Genomic DNA, 18,213 nt, shown 5'->3' with positions numbered 1-18,213 from the left:
TTATAGCGCCACCAGGAGGCCGACATATGTAAAACACATTTTCTATTATTACTCCTTCACATTTTATCCAAATTTCACGCAAATCGGTACACATGATCTCCATAGTCATGTGATCAAGACAGGTTTGTTTGATTTCTCATATTCCATCCTGATTGGCCACGATTGGCTCCTACAGTTTTCAGGAGTAGCAAATGGCCACAACTCCTCAACGCAGCGTCCGATTGCGATGAAACTGTGCACGCATATTCCCACTAGGCTGAGGAAGAATCCTGGTGGAGACCTGTGCCGATTATTTATTACTATTGTCATGCTTGTAATGCGGATGTACTAGGAATTGAAGCACATTGCACAATTGTACTTGTAATTCTCTCTGCATGAGCACATGCGCAGTACAATTTACTTGCATAGCCTGGACTTACAACATGTTTAGGAATAGTTATGTTTGGGAATAGGTTAGAAATAATAATAATAAAAAAACAAGCAGTGGTTAACCTCTGATCAAACCGACCGAACATAATACCGACCAAACATAATCAAGAATGTCAAAAGAGAGAAGTTCTAACTGAAATCAGGTCAAGGGTACATTTTTTTCCAGCCTCGGGAACTGGACACTGCCCCTCATTCTTCAAGCGCACAATAAATCGGAAAGTATGGGCATTCAGTTACATGTAAATTATATGCATTCCTTCCCGAGCCAAAGGGGATCGGTGTCCGTGTATGGCACACACATGAATAGGGGTAAACTGGCAAAAAAAACCTCACTGCCGACATCTTCCTCTTGTTTCTAATGGAAACAGGAGACAAGGGATGGATTCAGGTGACAGGGAAGCCCAGCGCACGCACGCACGGACACACGCACGGACACACACACACACACACACACACTCACTCCAGGACAGATTTGATTTCATTGTCTTGAACAAAAAATAAAATGTAGGAATATTTGATATCTTTCTGTCCTCATTAGTGTGCTCCTGTCGGAGTGTAAACAACACAGTTCTACTGAACAGACTTCTCCCTGAGAAAGCATTAAAGAACAACACAGTATAATCTCTAGCTTGGCCACACTCTGAGACAGCATGGCTGACGATGATACTAATGCTGATTTGCGGCATGTATTGTGTGCCCCTTTGAACATAGCACATTTGGCAATTGCCAATTAATGTGCAGAAAACAGATCCAAGATGATGAGCCTTCCTTCTTCCGGTAATTCAACCATATTGTTTGTGTGTACTACATGTCACATATATAACATCCTGGGTTTGAATCTGGTTCATGACCTGTCTGTCTCGCATGTCAACCCGAACCAGATCTATAAGCTTGCAGTTCGGCTATTTTAGGCAAAGAGGTTTGGTGCAGACTCAGTGGAAAAAAGTGAAAGTCAGGTTTAAAGCATGGACCAAGCACAGAGTGAAAGTCAAGTTTATCAAGTATTGGCGGTTTAGGTGGTTAAACATACACTTATACACTACAGAGCTGTCAAACAGGAGTCTTTGGGGTCGAGTCCGAGTCAAGTCTCGAGTCTTTAGCCACGAGTACGAGCACTGGCGGAAGGAATGTCTCACGGGCCCTGATGCGAGATTGACAGCCCAGCCCCCCCACCCCCTCCCCCCCGGTGAATGCCGAACGGGACCGTACCACTTGCATACCTGAGGCAATGAATATAGTAGGCTCACAGGTTGCATATCGAAAAACACGTTACATATTGAAATATAGCTCCGTAATCATTCCAAAAACGGAGCTAGTAATCGAAATACTGCAGTGTATAGGCTGCTACTCACATAATAGTTGTGCCTGCCGTCTGTGACTGTGACAATGAATGGGACAGCTTCGGCATTCGGGAAAGTTGATTAAGTAGCTAGTCTCTTCATTTTTCAGTTCAAGTGGTAAAGTAAACGTGGGCATGTGTCCATCTTTATGATTACTGTTGTTGTCTTTTACATGCATGTAAGTGTTCATCTCCACTCATTATGGATGGGGCTGTTGTGTTTGTTGTGGTTCCATTTCCAATGCCACCTTTACTCCATCTATCTTGCCCTCTCTTTTGAAAGTGTCTGTGGTTCTTTTATGTCTTGTTCTGACTGTTCAAATAATCCAAACTCAACTTTACCAGGCAACTGCAGAGTCTGCAGTGCTAAAACGGTTCAGTCAGCAACACCGGGGCAAATACGTCTGTACTCTTTAACGCGCAGCCAGACGAGCCAGCCAGTAAGCAGCCCAGTTTAAACACTATCTTTCCGGTCGGAGCCGTGAAGGGCTCTTCACAATAAAGCGTCTCCCTTTACCTCCCAAGGAACTATATTTTACACTGGTTACTATTGACTGGAAATGTAGTCTTAGTCGCGGTAACTTAACAGCGTGTGTTTGTGGGAGAGAGAGAGAGGGCGATATACAGTTGATGATCTACACACCCAACCCGAAATGAAAAATGCACATAATGAATGTTTATCAGAATAGTAGACATTCATTCAGGCTCCGCTGCTCCTTGCTTCTAAGTATCAATAGAATCAATGACAATTGCACACTGCCCTGTGCGTAACGATTCCCCGCTGTTCAGTCACCACAGCCAGTTTCAGGAGGAAAGGCAGGTACTACTCACGTTGGCTGTTAAAGTTCCAAACTTCTCATGGTTCCATTTTCAGGACAGGAGTCTAAAGTACAGGTATCTCCATTTAGTTTCCACTGAAGTAACGCCAACTCTTATTCGTGCAATGGTCCAAAACAGAGCTACAGCTATAGTGACTTAGGCTATTAAATATCAAATACTGTACGTTTATGGTTTACATCAATCAGCCTATCAAACGCATGGCCTGTTCCAATGCGTAACGTGTTTCAGGCCGACAACCCCCCAAAAAACAGACATAAAAGCTGTAGATACGCCGTTTCATGGCGTGTTGACAGCTTGCAGATCTGTTCTTTTGGACACATAATCAATGAAGCATGACGCGCGATGGAGTATAGGCTACAACTAAGCATTTTTGTAACCAAATAACTCTGTACTAAGGTACTGTAACATTACGTGGGCAAGGTGGAAAACCTACTGTATATGGAACTTGACATTAACGACGGACTGGATGTTATCCTGAAGTAGCTAGATGTAGCCAAAACACTCTTGAGGCGATCGACAACAACGGGAGGCATGGTTAATTCTATCGCGACTAGCGACGGGACAGCGGTGGGCGAAATACTTCACTCAAAACACCCTTCTGTCTTAGCTCGGCAGAAGGAAAGTGTTTGAATGAAGATGCGGTGACGTAGACACTCACTACATGCTTCCAGGAGCAGAGTGTCTGATGCCATCGCTCTTAAACCCACAGTACATATTTGATTACATGTACTGTGGGAGTTCATGAATGAAGCTGCGTGTGGTAGCTTAGCAACAAAAAGGCTATTCTCTCACCACAGGAGCAGCGTACATGTAATAAGCGGCACTCACCACAGGAGCAACAGGTGAAGCAGTTTGTGTGATACAGGTTCCCCATGGCCTGGCAGGCTTGACTGGCTCCGTACACTCCCTTCCCACACTTAATACAGATGCCTGCAGGAGAGAGACGCATTGGTTAAACAGTGATGTAAGTTTGTTACTTAAAAGGAAATGTATCAATTAGGGCTGTCAAATTAACTGAGTTTAATTCATTTGTGAAATTAATTAGATTCAAAATTGTAATACAATTGCCATAAAAGGCTGCACAATTTACATAGACAGAGGCTCAAATCACATAGCACGAAAACGGGGTGAGAGACAGAGAGACAATCCTGCCACACTGGATTTGTAAGAATAAAATATACATAAATTATATACGTATGGTAAATGTATATATCCGCCTTCTGTCATTTATCTTTACATTCCATTTCCCACAACAATATTCAGGAAAACTTAAATTTTGGACATCGAATGGTGATTAATCTAATTTAAACATTTGTAATCGTTTGACAGCTCTAGTATCAATACACTATTGTAGAAATAGTCCAGTATTCAAAATGTATAAGCAAAAGAGTATTGGTACCAAAGTAAACATACTCTTTATGCAGAAAGCCCCATTTCACATGTTTTCAAATGTACAGTATAACACTTGTAGATGTGCTATTTTCTCTGCACAACATGCTCAGTCATGGTGAGGTAGCTGAGAACTGTAATTCATGCACATTGCACACAGTAATTATTTTTTTACATTTAGGTACATTTCAGGTGCTGATACTGACATCTTTAGCCCTGGAACATATAGCTACTGGGAGAAAAGGTTTATGTGATCATTTCCATCATTAATCCATTACTTTTTTGCAAGTGGATTAAGAATGTACATCTATTTACAGTATTTTGAACTTGAAAGTATGAGTGACAATCATGTTTTACTCTTGCTGTATTATTTACATTATTATTTTACTAACTTAATTATAGCTGCACTTTACCAATTATTAATGGAATTCCTCTTATTTATTCCTAGATCACTCGTATTGGATAGGTACTCTGTATTGACCGATAGGCAATTATGGGTCGGAATCGGTATATTATAGTTATTTGGTTTTCATGTTTTTAATGCCTTTGTTGCTCCAATTGGTGCCATAAATTTGGACAAATAGATGTGATTTTATCGTGGCTCTTCGACGCTGAAGGAGAGATGAGTTGTACAATGTGGTTGTTTAACTCTTGTCTGCTTATAATAAGCAGACATGGCAACACTGCATGTATGTAACCCAACAAACTATGTGATTCTTTGTGAGGACAAAACATCATGCAGAAAAAGACACTAAACTGTTTTGATGCAGCAGCAGCAGAGGCAGTGAGTGGACTAATGACCTCCCAACTCTCACACAGAGCACTGCCTCCACCAGGGTCACATTCCACAGGGAGTGTGGGGTCAAAGCCTGGGTGGGGTTAGTCCAGGGTCACAACGTGTACAGGACAGCACCATCACCCCCCACCCCCCGTCCGAGTCTGACCGTTCGACACAAACTCACGACGATGAATGAAATTGAAAATGAAGAAAAAGTAACATCTGACGGTTAAGTCATTGTCAAAATGTAAAAGAACAGAGATTACTGTAGCTCCGCTCTTGGTGATGTAATCTTGAAAATTCCTTTTGGTTCCCTTGTCGGCAGTTATCTCAAGCTATAATTTCCCTTTCCCAACAACTGTACTACAGCACGTGACATTATGAAAACAGATAAAGGGACAAGGGCACTGGAAAACTAACTAAAGGTTACATGTTTTCACTGTAAAATCAGGGCCTTTTGTACATACAGTTTCAGCTGAATCATAGTCAAATATTGGCATTTGCTACTGCAGCCTGAACTCGTGACTGCAACTCCTGCACTCAGCAAAGATAACACGAGAAAACGATGGCAATTTATTTGTGATATGGAGAAAGGCTTAAGAGTTGAATCATCTTAATCGTTGTAACCACTGGGCCAAAATAAATATCCCTGATAGCCTTTGGCAAACAGATGGAAATAAATTGCTGCCCCGTGAGCTGTAGTAGCTCTGCCTCCACTGTAATTGCTAATTTGCCAGTCTATGCTCGCTATAGTGAGAGATGCAGTGAAACCTCAAGGTAAGAATAAAAATGGCTTTAACCTCAAAGTCGGTGTCCGAAAGAAAGCTATACAACAGCCAGGGAATGGTACAAGCTGCTCCAGAGATCTACAGATGCCCTGAAAAGGGCAGGCTGTCTTAAAAGCTAAACGTTTCAACTCCTACTGTAGTTAAAGAAATCACACACGTGTGAACTGAGTGGTGCAATTCCCCCCCCCCCCCCCCCCCCCCTCTCTCTCTCTCTCTCTCTCTCACTCTCTCTCATTAGAGACACTACCCCTCTCACTGTTACTGGCGCCCCCTACTGCTATTATTAAGTCACATACTCGTGCTTACACAGACACACACACAAACAGGTACGAGGACATTGCAAGCTGGTTGTAGGAGTGGTTGCACCACTCAAAAACTAGGCATGGACCGCTGACCTATAGCGTTCCGGGCACCTAGGCTAAAATTTAGGCTGAGGTGTAGGTTTGAGGCCTTTGCTGCATGTCACTCCCCATTTCCTGTCAGCCTAAAGTCCTATCAATAAAGGCATAAAAGTCTGAATTCCGAATCTGACCGTCAATCATTCCCGGTTCAACGGGTGTTATGTCAACATCCGCTATCTTTCTTCACTGTGTGTTACAGTGATCTGTCCCCCATTCCGTGCAATCGTCATATCTAAGTCAAATTAAGCTCTAATCAAGCCCCGGATATCGCATGTTGAGGTTTTAGGTGGATGAGATCGGCCGTTAGCAAAAAAATGCAAAAACATTCTAATTAATTTTAAAAGAATCCCCAGATTATAGGGAATAAAACAATTCCGTCAACAGGAGTTCTGGATTATGACGTTAATTACGTCAAAACCATCAACGGGAGTTCAAGGGTTAAGAGTATAAAACAGTAGTGTAACATCAACTGACGCATTCAAAATACAAAATAATTGATTACTGTAAATGGCACATCATCATGAACTCGTTGGGCGCCGAAATCGCCTTTTGATGCCTGTCTTCCAAAGGCCCCGGACGCAGAGATCGCCTTTTCAAGCCTTTTTTCTATTGATTACGGTGATCAATTGTGTCCTGTACTGTATGCGCTCATAACACTTCTTCATTTTAGACCAAAAACAAGCTTGATTTGCGGCTCATTTCTCTAAACAATATGATCCTAGCTTACAAAAAGTATGTTTTGGGTGGATTAAATGACAATCGCGGGACATAGTGGATTTTTACTTCCTGACTGGCAGTATCCTGCCAATTCGGCCTGTGTATATTATGTTCATACTAGAGAGCAGCAGTAGTAATCAAAATGTGTATACAATTATATAATCGTGAATCATGTCAACTAATTAAAAATCTTATTTTGCCAGCTGTTGCACCTTGCACTAATCTTCTCGCCATTACACAAGGATTAATAACCAGAACCCATCTCGCCCTCTCACAGTGGAACAATCAAATCACGCAGGACATTACATATTACTTATTATCTAGACATAATTATTAGACAGCCCCTCGTTTGTACAGTGTGATGGGAACTGTCTGTCAATGTCCCTGTGTAGCAGTGACATTACTACAGTAATTACCCGAGTAATACTGCATTCACACTGGCGGCGATAACAGCAACAAACAACCAAGCGCACTCCACTACATTGCTGCTGCTGAGTCACCAGTCTCACCGCTAGTTGGAAGTGTTGCTCAAGACACACTGCATACATGAGAAGGGTCCAATAGCAGCACAGGGTACTGCTTACTGGCAAGGAGGTTATTTTTTTGTTCTTCCATTTACGGAAAGGAGAAGGAATCGTGCACAGAGAGAGAGAGACAAGGTTCAAGGTTGACAGAGAGAGAGAGAGACAGAGAGAGAGAGAGAGAGAGAGAGAGAGAGAGAGAGAGAGTGGAGAGAGTAGAGTGGAAACAGTGAAACCAAAACATGATTGATTGACACTGCGTCATTGGAGCACTGAAACAAAACTTTCGGCCAGATCAACGTTCTTTTCCTTGTAGCGGCGCGCGCCACGCCTGTCACACAGCAACATGTATAGGCTGTCAATTTGTAGCTTCATGCCACTGTAACTTGTCGCCAGTGTTATCAGATTTTGAGAGAAATAAGCAACCAGGTCTATGAAAACAAGCCCAAAAGAGCCCACAATTATAGGCCACATGAGCACTTCAAACCTACCGGTAGGCCTATCTTCTATTTGAAAAGAGTAAAAAGCAATATTAGCAGATGTATAAGCTTGTAGCTTGTTGTGACTGAAGGTCGCATTTACTATGAAATCCTGCATCTCGCATCCGTCCGTCACACCTCCATATATGGTCCATATCACGTGACATCTTGGAAAACTTTAACGCCTATAGTCACACCTCGTGACACGTCACGTCACGCCACCATATATGGCGATCTCCATATATGAAGATCACGACACTGACCTCATCTAACCCTGGATAACCATACATGGATCATCACCTTGATCTGCATATATGGAGGCGGCTAGCAACTCCTGTTGATCTGACCTCATCAAACCCTGTACACTCAAGACACCCCCCCCCCCCCCCCTCATGCCAAAGCCCCAGTACTCAACTGGCGTTAAAAAATTATAATTAATGATCTGGCCCAAGATTGAATGAATTGGGCAAGTACCGTTTTATTTGCACGGAGACAAGCTGTGGGAAGAGAGGGGCGTGGGTGAGAAAGTGAAATAGCTTTACTTTATTTACTGATAGAATATCTCTTCATAATACCTCTCATCTTGTAAGCATGTGACAAAAAAAATTTTGTTCTCTTCTGGCTTTATAAAGCTATATAAAATCTCATGACTGAAAATGTAATGATGATGTTTAGGTGTCATTCTAAACCTACGTTGCTGCTGTTCTGCATACAGCCAACCAGTAATTGAAGAAATCACACATTGAGGTTTAAGCCTTTGCTTTTATGAGACCATTCATGTTTAGGGAATATAAAACGTGTATTATAGCCTATCGCTAATTTGACCACTTCAAATGCTCTTAAAATAACGAATAACCGGACATAGCCGACAAACACATGGCGCTGTGACATGCTGTGAGCTTGTAGATCTGTGACATGCTGTGAGCTTGTAGATCTGTGACATGCTGTGAGCTTGTAGATCGGCACATTTTCGGTGTACGCCTGTACGGCATGCTTCCATTAGAAGACATGCTGGCTTCTATGGAATCCAAATGACTCAAATCAGTCATGGCGACTGAGAACTTTTGTCCATAGGCTTTCTTTATCTGTCTCTGCTCAATGGACAGCAGTTATCATAGAGCGTTGTTTTGTGCTTCAATTTGTGGTTTACATAAAGAAGAACGTAACTGAGAAATGAGCGAGTGATTATTACGTTGATATGTCAAGATATCGTGGTTGTGTTTACTGCTAGATGGTCCCACACTTTAACCATTCCACAGTAGAAAGTGCCTCCAATCTAAATACCAATGGTTTGGTTGAGCGGCCATACCAAGCCTATATAGCCTGTATTTGTATTGAATTCACTGTCAGGGTTTGATTGGGACACTATCATTTTACCGGTAATGTATGGACTCTAGCAACCTACTGCACATATATGAGCTGTGCATAACTGATCGCTGTGTGTGCCACGACGCGCCTGCAGGCGCACACAAGAACACAACCGTCCACATGGATGCATGCTCAAACAACAAGACCCTACAGATACCTACAGTAACAATGGATGCCAAAACAAATGGACAGTTTCCTTTTTGTGTATACTATTTTTATATGAAAAGTCCATAAAAGTCTAATTTTAATGACGTCCTTTGAAGGAAAACGTGATGTACACACCGATTGGTTGAAATAATGTAACGCCCTAAACATTCCCAAGATTAATTCAGAGCCTTAACAGTTTGACTCCATAAAATGCTTTACCCGCATTTTAATCAAATATTCTACGCTGCCGAGATTGTTTTATTACCTTTGGAGCATACGCTGAAGTATTTGCAGCTTTCAACCACGAAAATCCGGTTAGGTTAATGTTATGATGAGACGAGCCAGCGGCCATGACAATGCGGAACGAAACCACAGTGCAGAGCAAGTTGTAGTCCAAACAAACCCCCGTTCACTTGCATTGGGCTCAATTTCCCAGAAGCCCTAGCAGCCCAGATGATGACTTGATTTCCGGTTTCGTCATCATAACGTGACGGCCTCGTCATCAGGTCCGGGATAAATCCGCTGTTTCTTTTTAACCAAATTGACGTGAACACAACCACAACTCAATTTGCGCCTTGTGCCATACATCGACAAAATATGGCCCCATTGAGTTTCAGCTCAATATGTCAGATCCTACAATGTGAAATAGAGTCCAAAGGGAAGCATCCACATCCAAAAACAAATGACAGGTGCTGAACAACAATACATAAACTGGAGAAGGAAGGGAAGTCCGCACACTTGTTCAACTCCCAGTAGAAAATGTATCTAGAATTTCGTTCTTCCAGTTTTTCTACTGGGAGCTGAGAAACAGTGTGCGGAATTCCCTTCTATAGTCTGCGCCAACATATATGAGGAATCTGAAAGTCTGAAAATGTTATCATAATCCTGCATTGTCAACATGTAAGGTTTTATGGTGTAAAAAAACCCATCTTAACCAAATAACAGACATATCACACTTACCAGCATCTCATTGTTAATCATTTCCAGAGTACTGTTAAGAATAAGTTAAAAAAAGGAAAAAGAAATCCCCTGCATCAGGATACGGTAGGGATTTTACGGGACACCAGGGAAATCACAGAACTTCTCAGATAGTATTAATGCAAGCCAGACTGTGGATCCTTAATGTATCCATGGGACAGCAAGTCTAAAGGCCAGGATGCAGTGTCTCTCACTCTAACATGCCCTTGTGTTCAAATTCCCAAACCTTTCCATGCCAAGAACCTCCAAATAGAAAGAAGGTAGGATGTCCACACCACACACAGCTCTTAATGCTCCCAGTAGTATTTTATTAGATTCAAATGAATATAATAAAATACTAATGAGCATTTGTGCCTGTCGTAGACATGCGCAGAGCAAGTTCAGTCAGGGAACCTCAGTGCAGTTGCTGCCGGCCGTTAATTGGGCCGCCTCAGCATCACGCTCTCATTCACATGATTCACTCAGCCAATCACACACTCACTTCATACCGGCTACTTTAACCGGAGGTTTGCATTCCTGTGCCTGCTTGCTGCTGCTGTTTCAGCGTGCCGCTGTATACAAACCTGCGCTCAATTCTACTGCTGCTGCTGTATCAGCGTGCCGCTGTATACAAACCTATGGCCGGGACTGATGTGCTTGATCTGAGTACCTAAAAAGCAGATCCAATACATCGCCAAACCATAATAAATATACTGCATTGCTCATCTATATTCAATAAATAAATATATATTACATCCTTCTTGAGTTGTCTGACTGAACTGGGAGCATTAAGAGCGGTGTGCGGACACCAAACTTGAATAATGTTGATAAACACCGAACTTGAATAATGTTGATAAAAGCGCATCGGAATCAACAGTGCAGAGCAAACTTTTGGACCTCGTGCGCTGTGTGTGTGTGTGTGTGTGTGTGTGCATGCGCACATACAGAGAGAGACAGAGTTATTTAATGAAAATTAAGATTTAACGTCCTGTCTCGCTATAGCGCACGTAGGCCCTGTGTGGCCTGGCTATTCCTGTGTGTGTGTGGCGTGCACGCAGAGAGAGAGAGAGAGAGAGAGAGAGAGAGAGAGAGAGAGAGATGCGTCCAGCGTCGGTAAGCTGTAATTAGAGTTGGAAAACACGCGATTCAATATCCCCAATGAAGCATGTCATCAAAACATTCCTGAGATTCCCTAGATTTCGTGACATTTTGTTATCAGTCACTCAGTGTTATTCAGTTTGTTTGATGAAACAAACTTGCTAGGCCGCGGGCCCACAACAAGGCAACCCCTTGTGGGCCCTGGCAGGCACTGGCAGCCCCTACTTTATTCTTATCTCCATATTTTAACTTTTTGTGTTTTCTCTGAAATAAATGCCCTACTTGATCATACTACAGCTATACAGCGTCACACAAAAGCATCAAAAGTAGTTATCTGCAAGTTCAAATAGCTCGTTGGTCTTCTACTTTTGAATTTGAATCACAGTTTTGGACATATGGGGTTTTCACCCGACAGAGATACATATTGAACTGTTTAAAACCACATCTAGGCATAGGATCAAATCATACCAGAGACTTCTCATGGATACACTCTCTCCCTCTCAGCTTTCATACTGTCTGTCCCCCTCTCAGCTTTCCTACTGTCTGTCTCTCTGACAGTGAAGACAAAACACTAGAACACCCACTCCATTTAAAAATAAAATAGTACTTCTCCTCATCTCACTGTGATTCTTGGTCTCGCACCTTCACAGCCCTATACTCACCATTACAACATTTAATTGTCATACAAATAATTGCAAATAACGATTTAATTGTGTTTGACGTTGAACATTGGAAGAGAATAACTTTTTTTATTTTAATTTATTTTTGGCTTTTAGGCTTTTAGGCTAAAAGTTGCAGAAGGCAGTTATGAAAAATAACATACACAATTGAATTACCTTTATACTTCAACAGTGGTATTAGTCGATGCGACAGGTTTTGAGCTTGTAGATCTGCTATTCACTACGTTTGAAAACGATATGCGCATTTTTGACATGGTAATGACCATGACGATTATGTAAAGAAGAATTACGGCCATCTCAAATAATTGCTATTTATGCAATAATTGAGGGTGCTACATGTGAGGGAGATATATTTGCCTAAAAAATCAGTAAATGGACTGTTTACTATGCAGCTGCTACCAGAATCGCATGTACACTAGGGGTCCTTGAGGGAGTTCCAGGGGGTCCCCAGCTAAATGATAGTTTGGAACCAAATGGACCCTTATGGGCCTGTAATAACACTCTCAGAGTTAAATTAACATTGATTTTACAATCTAAATTGGGGGTTCCAGAGCTAGAAATGCCATTAAATGGGGCGTCCTTAGACTAAGGCATGTCAAACTGGGGGTCCTTGAAATTAAACGGGTTGAGAATCACTGCTAGAGCCGTAAAAATCTTCTCTTATGGGGGGTCCCTGGCATATCGTTTCAAATGGGGGTCCGCAGGATAATTAGTGTCAATTTGGGGGTCCTTGACATAAAAAGGTTTGAGAACCACTGCACTACAGTACACAGGTTTAAGGTCAACCCTACTGGAAACAATATCTGTATCAATTTTCAATATCGTGCCTCCCTACTCTATACAGATGATTATTGATTACTATGAAATATAGAGCTATTTAGAACTTATTTGAACAAAAACATATCACTCACAATCCCTGTCTGAATACCACCTGAGAAACACCTTGTTTTATATTTAGCTTTTTCTAAACTTTTAATCCCACAATTTCTGTAACCCATTTTTTCACCCGGGCCGGTGCCAATGCCTAAACTGTAATCCTGGGCATTACTCTCCCTCAGCCAACCCCGAACTGAGCTCATGCTTCCTTCAATGCATGAGGAGTGAGCAGGCCGCTTCTAATTAGCTGACAGGGGGATGTTTCCCCTCCATCAGGCGCCCCAGCTGACCAGGGGGAGGCAGTATAGAAGGCAACACACAACACAACTCAACATCTGTGTGTGTGCGTGTGTGCGTGCGTGCGTGCGTGCGTGCGTGCGTGCGTGCGCGTGCGTGTGTGTGTGTGTGTGTGTGTGTGTGTGTGTGTGTGTGTGTGTGTGTGTGTGTGTGTGTGTGTGTGTGTAAATGTGACGTGCGTGTGTGCATGCGTGCGTGCATGCATGACTACTAATGATTATAATTCTGGGCAGGTGAACAGCCCAAGTCCCCCACCCCTCACTCACACAGACAAACACACAAACCAATGTCTGGCCCGCCAGCCAAGGCCGTGTGCCAAGTGTCTGGTGCTCCCCGACACCCCACCGGCTGGTTAATGAAGGGATTGGCAGGGGACTTGGGCGGGGTATAAAGGGGGTGGGGCAGCCCTTACTGAACTGGCTTCAATGGCAGTCTGTGTTGGGCCAGCTGTTGATTCACAGCTCGTTCGCCCACCACAACAAACAGGAGGCCACACAGGGGCCGGGCAGGCAGAGCGGGCAGAGCGCGGGGTAACCAGTGTGGGCACACTGGCAGCAGTGTTGCCAGATTTTGTGAGAGAAACAAGCAGCCAGGTCTATGAAAACAAGCCCAAATAAGCAACTACGCATTTAAAACAAACCCAAAAACACGCAACCCACCACCAATATTTACAAGCAACTTCTGTACAGGAAAACAAGCCCACAGTCGCTTATAATATGTGGACATGGCAACACTGACTGACAGAGAGGAGAATCTGTGATCAAAATCGCGAGACATGGCCAAAGCATTTTAGGGGGTCCCCAGCCAAAAACTTTGAGAACCCCTGCAGTAGAGCCTCATAAAGCCTGTGCAGGTAGACCACATGACATGCCCCTAAAAATATATTATTTAAATGTAAAGGGCCTGTTATACAAGCAAGAAAACCCTACCAATTCAAAATGTTCCCTCTGTATTCCCATTCCAAGTGCGTTAGTCTTATATGTAACGCCATCGCCACTATTCCAAAGCCCACTCAAGGACATTGTTTAACTATTTGCAGCAATTGGATTTCTTTGGTGGGTAGATCTAGTTGAGCTTGTCATTTTGAAAGTAGCTGCCTCTCAAGTCAAAAAAGTGTGCGTCTAGCGCCTTTATTCTGAAAAGTTCCGCGGCATAAAAAGTGTTCTTAAGCAACTATACTTAACAAGCCCAAAACAACCATAACCCGCAACTATCAATATTTTCAAACAACTTTACATAAAAGCAAGCCCAAAGTCACTTATAATAAACAGGATTAAAGAAAGGAAGTCCGCACACTCCCAGGTATAATTTATTAGAACGTTTCGACCTACAAGAGCTCTTCTTCAGGTCTTCTTCATACCTCTTGTAGGTCGAAACGTTGTTCTAATAAATTATACCTGGGAGCTGTAGAACAGTGTGCGGACTTCCTTTCTATAATCCTGTACGTATGTTTTTGTTCAGCACCTGAATATTTTTTTTATAGATGTGCGTGCTTCCCTCTGGACTCTACTTATAATAAACAGACATGGCAACACTGGCTTCTGTCTGCATTCTTTTTTCTTCCCTCCGTCCTCCCGCCCCCTCTCTCTTTCCCTCCCCTCCTTCTCACCTGCTCCTGTGGTACAGATGAACAGCCGTCTCAGCCTCAGTCTGTGCAAGTGCAATGCATACAAAACACACCACTGTTCTCTGACCAGTCAGTGACATTAGTCTAACAGCTTTATGTCCAATGGTGGAAATTTCACTATACACTTTTGAAGGTGAACTAGATGGCATTTGATGGATAGTTTTATTAAAAATGCCACTGACAGTTATGTCTCACTATGATCTGTAGAAGTGTATTTTAGGGGTAGGCCTACTGCTTTGCTCACATTTTTCCACTATGCACCTTCCTGGCAGAAATGGAACTCTGTGAACTTCAGTGCTCAATGTGAACAGCCACAGTGTGCTTGATTTAATACCATAGCGGGTTGCTCTCTAAACTTTGAAATATATTGCCATGGAAACTAGCATTTCCAATACTAACACCCAATACTACACAATATACTAATGTGCAGCCCAAATCAACAGTATCATATTGGGAGTAGACATATTGGCTTGCATATAGCAGCCAGACATACATTTTGCATTGCATTGTGTATTGTCATTTTATTTACAGGTATGGTGTGAGAGAAATTAAACAGAGAGAGAGAGAGAGAGAGAGAGAGAGAGAGAGCGTGCAGAGGAGTGACATCATGCAGCAAATGGTACAGCCAGTCAAGAATTGAACCTGGGAATTGCTTGTCAGATGTTAGAGAGCCCATGTGGCATCATGCACCCTAACCAGTCAGCTATCGGGTAACCCCTGTATTGCACCATTTCGTGGGGATGGAATTCATTACACTATTATGCCACCAAAATGTGGAATGCCCTATCGACAGCCATCAAAAAGTTTGACTTCCGACTCTCCTTCAAAACCTCCATAAAGAGCACCTGCAAGCAGCAATTGGACCTAGACAAGTCTTCCAGCCTTCCAAAAATGAGAATATACAAGAAGCAATGGGATGTCTAACCCTTGCATTGTTAGTACCAGTCCCTCTCTAAAGCCTGATTTATACTTGGCTGCACACCGGTGTGGCATGCATGTAAAAAGCAGATACACAAGCTCACAACACGTCACGAATGTGACACGTTGTGAGCTTGTAGATCGGCCAGGTCTTCCAGAGGTTGACTGCAACGCTCCCTTTCAACAGCACTAAGACCGCTGCTGGCTGCTGAATCACTGAAGGGTATCTGCTCCGGCAGAACAGAAGGTTCCATTCAGTGCTGTGTAAACGTTAGCTCTGCCAAGACAGAAATTAGTATTGCCCTGCAAAATGCACCGTTATCTGACTGGCCACAGAAGGACCTGTTGCTGATAATGTCGAATTATACCGTCCGCTGTCAGGCGGAAACCACGTATGTGCAAAAGCAGCAAAACTGTTACTTTTTAGGAAGTCACAAAATAGCCCTACCCTCCATCAAAACTGCCATAAAAGAGTAACTGCAATTTGCAACTAGTTCCCCCCTTGATGAATTGCATACACAGGACCACAATGGAAACAAGCTCTCAGGGCTTTTTGTGTTATCCTTTTAGCATTCTTGTAACATCTGTACTGTCAATAAAGTATTCAATCAATGTATCAATCAATGAAAAAAACAGCCTTTGATAATAATTGTCATTGGTTCAGTATTATTTATAAAACCCACACACACTTCCACTTTCACTTTAAAAACGTAAAAATAGAAAAAGTAGCAGATGTACAAGCTCACTGCTATTGCGACGTGTTGTGAGCTTGCAGATCGGCTACTCTGCTACTTTTGTGTGACACTTGACTGTAGTATGACAAAGTAGGGCACTAATTTACAAGAATATGGAGATACAAGGTTTCTGGCCGACAGCAACGATATGCAGGTTACAGACCTTGCTAAACTAACAAAGCTATGGCTGTTTTTTCTTGAATGAAACCCTTTTGGCACAAACTGCAGGAAGATAGCAGGAATACTGATTAAGAGTAATAACATGGTAACAAACTGCAGGAAGATAGCAAGAGTAATAACATAGTAACGCGTTGTTGTGGTGGTTAAGAAGCCGGTGTCACTAACTATTTCAAAGCACAGGATATTATCGACAAAAGCATATAATGTTTCACAGTCATAAAAGTACACATCACGAATAGTTGCCATGGAGATGCTACTTCTTATGCACAAAGAAAAAGAAAAGGACAGAAGGGGAAATGTATTACTGCTTTTGAATTATTAGTAAGTTCTTGTCTCTGTATTTTCAGACTAGTGACAACTTTGATCATTTATCATAGGTTTTTCGGCAGTTTTTGTCCTAAACAAATTCCCATTGACAATTTACGTCATATGTAGACGAGCAAATCTGCTCTTTTTGTCCTAGACAAAGGATGATGTACGATGGTAAAAGCGCCCCTCACTTCACACGGGTGTGATTATTGAGGGGCGCTAGCCCATCCTATAACAGCTATAGTGTAGATTCTGTCTGAAGTTAACACAAACATTAAATACCATTGACAATGAATGAAGAATTTACATCATATGTGCCTTACCAAATCAGCTGTCGGTGGAGACCCTTGGCCAATGGGACCACTATTATTGGTATTATAAGAGCGCCCCTCCACACAGGTGTGATTTTTATCTCTTATTAATATACTGGAGATGCAACCAGGTGACTTTCATTCTTTGGGTGTGTTTACCTGAGCTTTGCACCCTTCATGTCTGCTATAGGGTTAGGGAAACTGTATCTAGAAAGGAAGTATATAAATACCCAACACTGGGGTTCTTCTGTTTGTATCTAGCAGCAATCAGACTGCCCAAAGAAGAGCTAAGCCTATTGACACTGGATTGAACTGTGTTTTAATGGTCTCTCTTCACACATAAATTACTCTTAATGTAATTATGCAGATTATATATCATGCACTATTGCACTTTGTGTCTCCTCTCCCCCACTCTCCTCTTCCCTGTCATGCTCTTATCCTCTTGTAACTGCACAAAACTAAATGTTCTATCTACGGCTACACCAATCAGACAAATTGAAACACCTGTGTTGGTCCCCAACATGGCAGGTGAAACTCATGAATATTGTGTTTGCTCAATAACAGGGGTCTCCCTGTCTCTCCAGGTCTTCAGCAAACAAGACATATTTTACTGAAGAAGCCCTCAATAGCAATGCATGATTACTATCAGACTAGAGCCAAGAAGCCAACTTTTTAAATCAAAGCACCTTTACGTGTAAATTATTGCGCTTCTGCACTTGTGTGTGTGATTTGTGTGAATGAGGCTGACATGACCTCAACCCCAGCCCAAGCTCCGTTTGGAACCTCAATATCTATACGCTGTCTGTTACGCAGCACAGCACGTAAAATGTTACGTGCCGGCGTTACGTTTATCAACAACTGTATCTTGCTTCTGATACCTTTTTTGGAAACTATACTGTGAAAAGGTTTTAATCACTGTTTGTGGACGGCTCGACGGTCGACCCCATTTCGATCCGTGCAGGGGATATCACGGGACGGAACCTCATCTAGGAGCTATATTGAGGTTCCAAACGGAGCTACCCCAGCCCCC

At 42.5% G+C, this 18,213-nt stretch overlaps 1 protein-coding gene across 1 annotated transcript in view; it reads right to left on the bottom strand.

The window, feature by feature from the left end:
- The window catches only part of wtip (WT1 interacting protein), a 60,384-nt gene that overhangs the window by 39,574 nt on the left and 2,597 nt on the right, over window positions 1–18,213 (bottom strand). The window contains exon 2 of the mRNA XM_083760120.1: window positions 3,437–3,538. Coding sequence (XP_083616246.1) covers window positions 3,437–3,538 — 102 coding nt within the window. The remainder of the gene's footprint in view (window positions 1–3,436; window positions 3,539–18,213) is intronic.

Source organism: Protomyctophum parallelum (genome assembly GCF_964188405.1).
Source record: "Protomyctophum parallelum genome assembly, chromosome: 2".
In the NCBI taxonomy this organism is placed as follows: Eukaryota; Metazoa; Chordata; class Actinopteri; order Myctophiformes; family Myctophidae; genus Protomyctophum; species Protomyctophum parallelum.
Note: the sequence above shows the minus strand (reverse complement) of the source record. Positions and strands in the feature narration are given on the sequence as shown.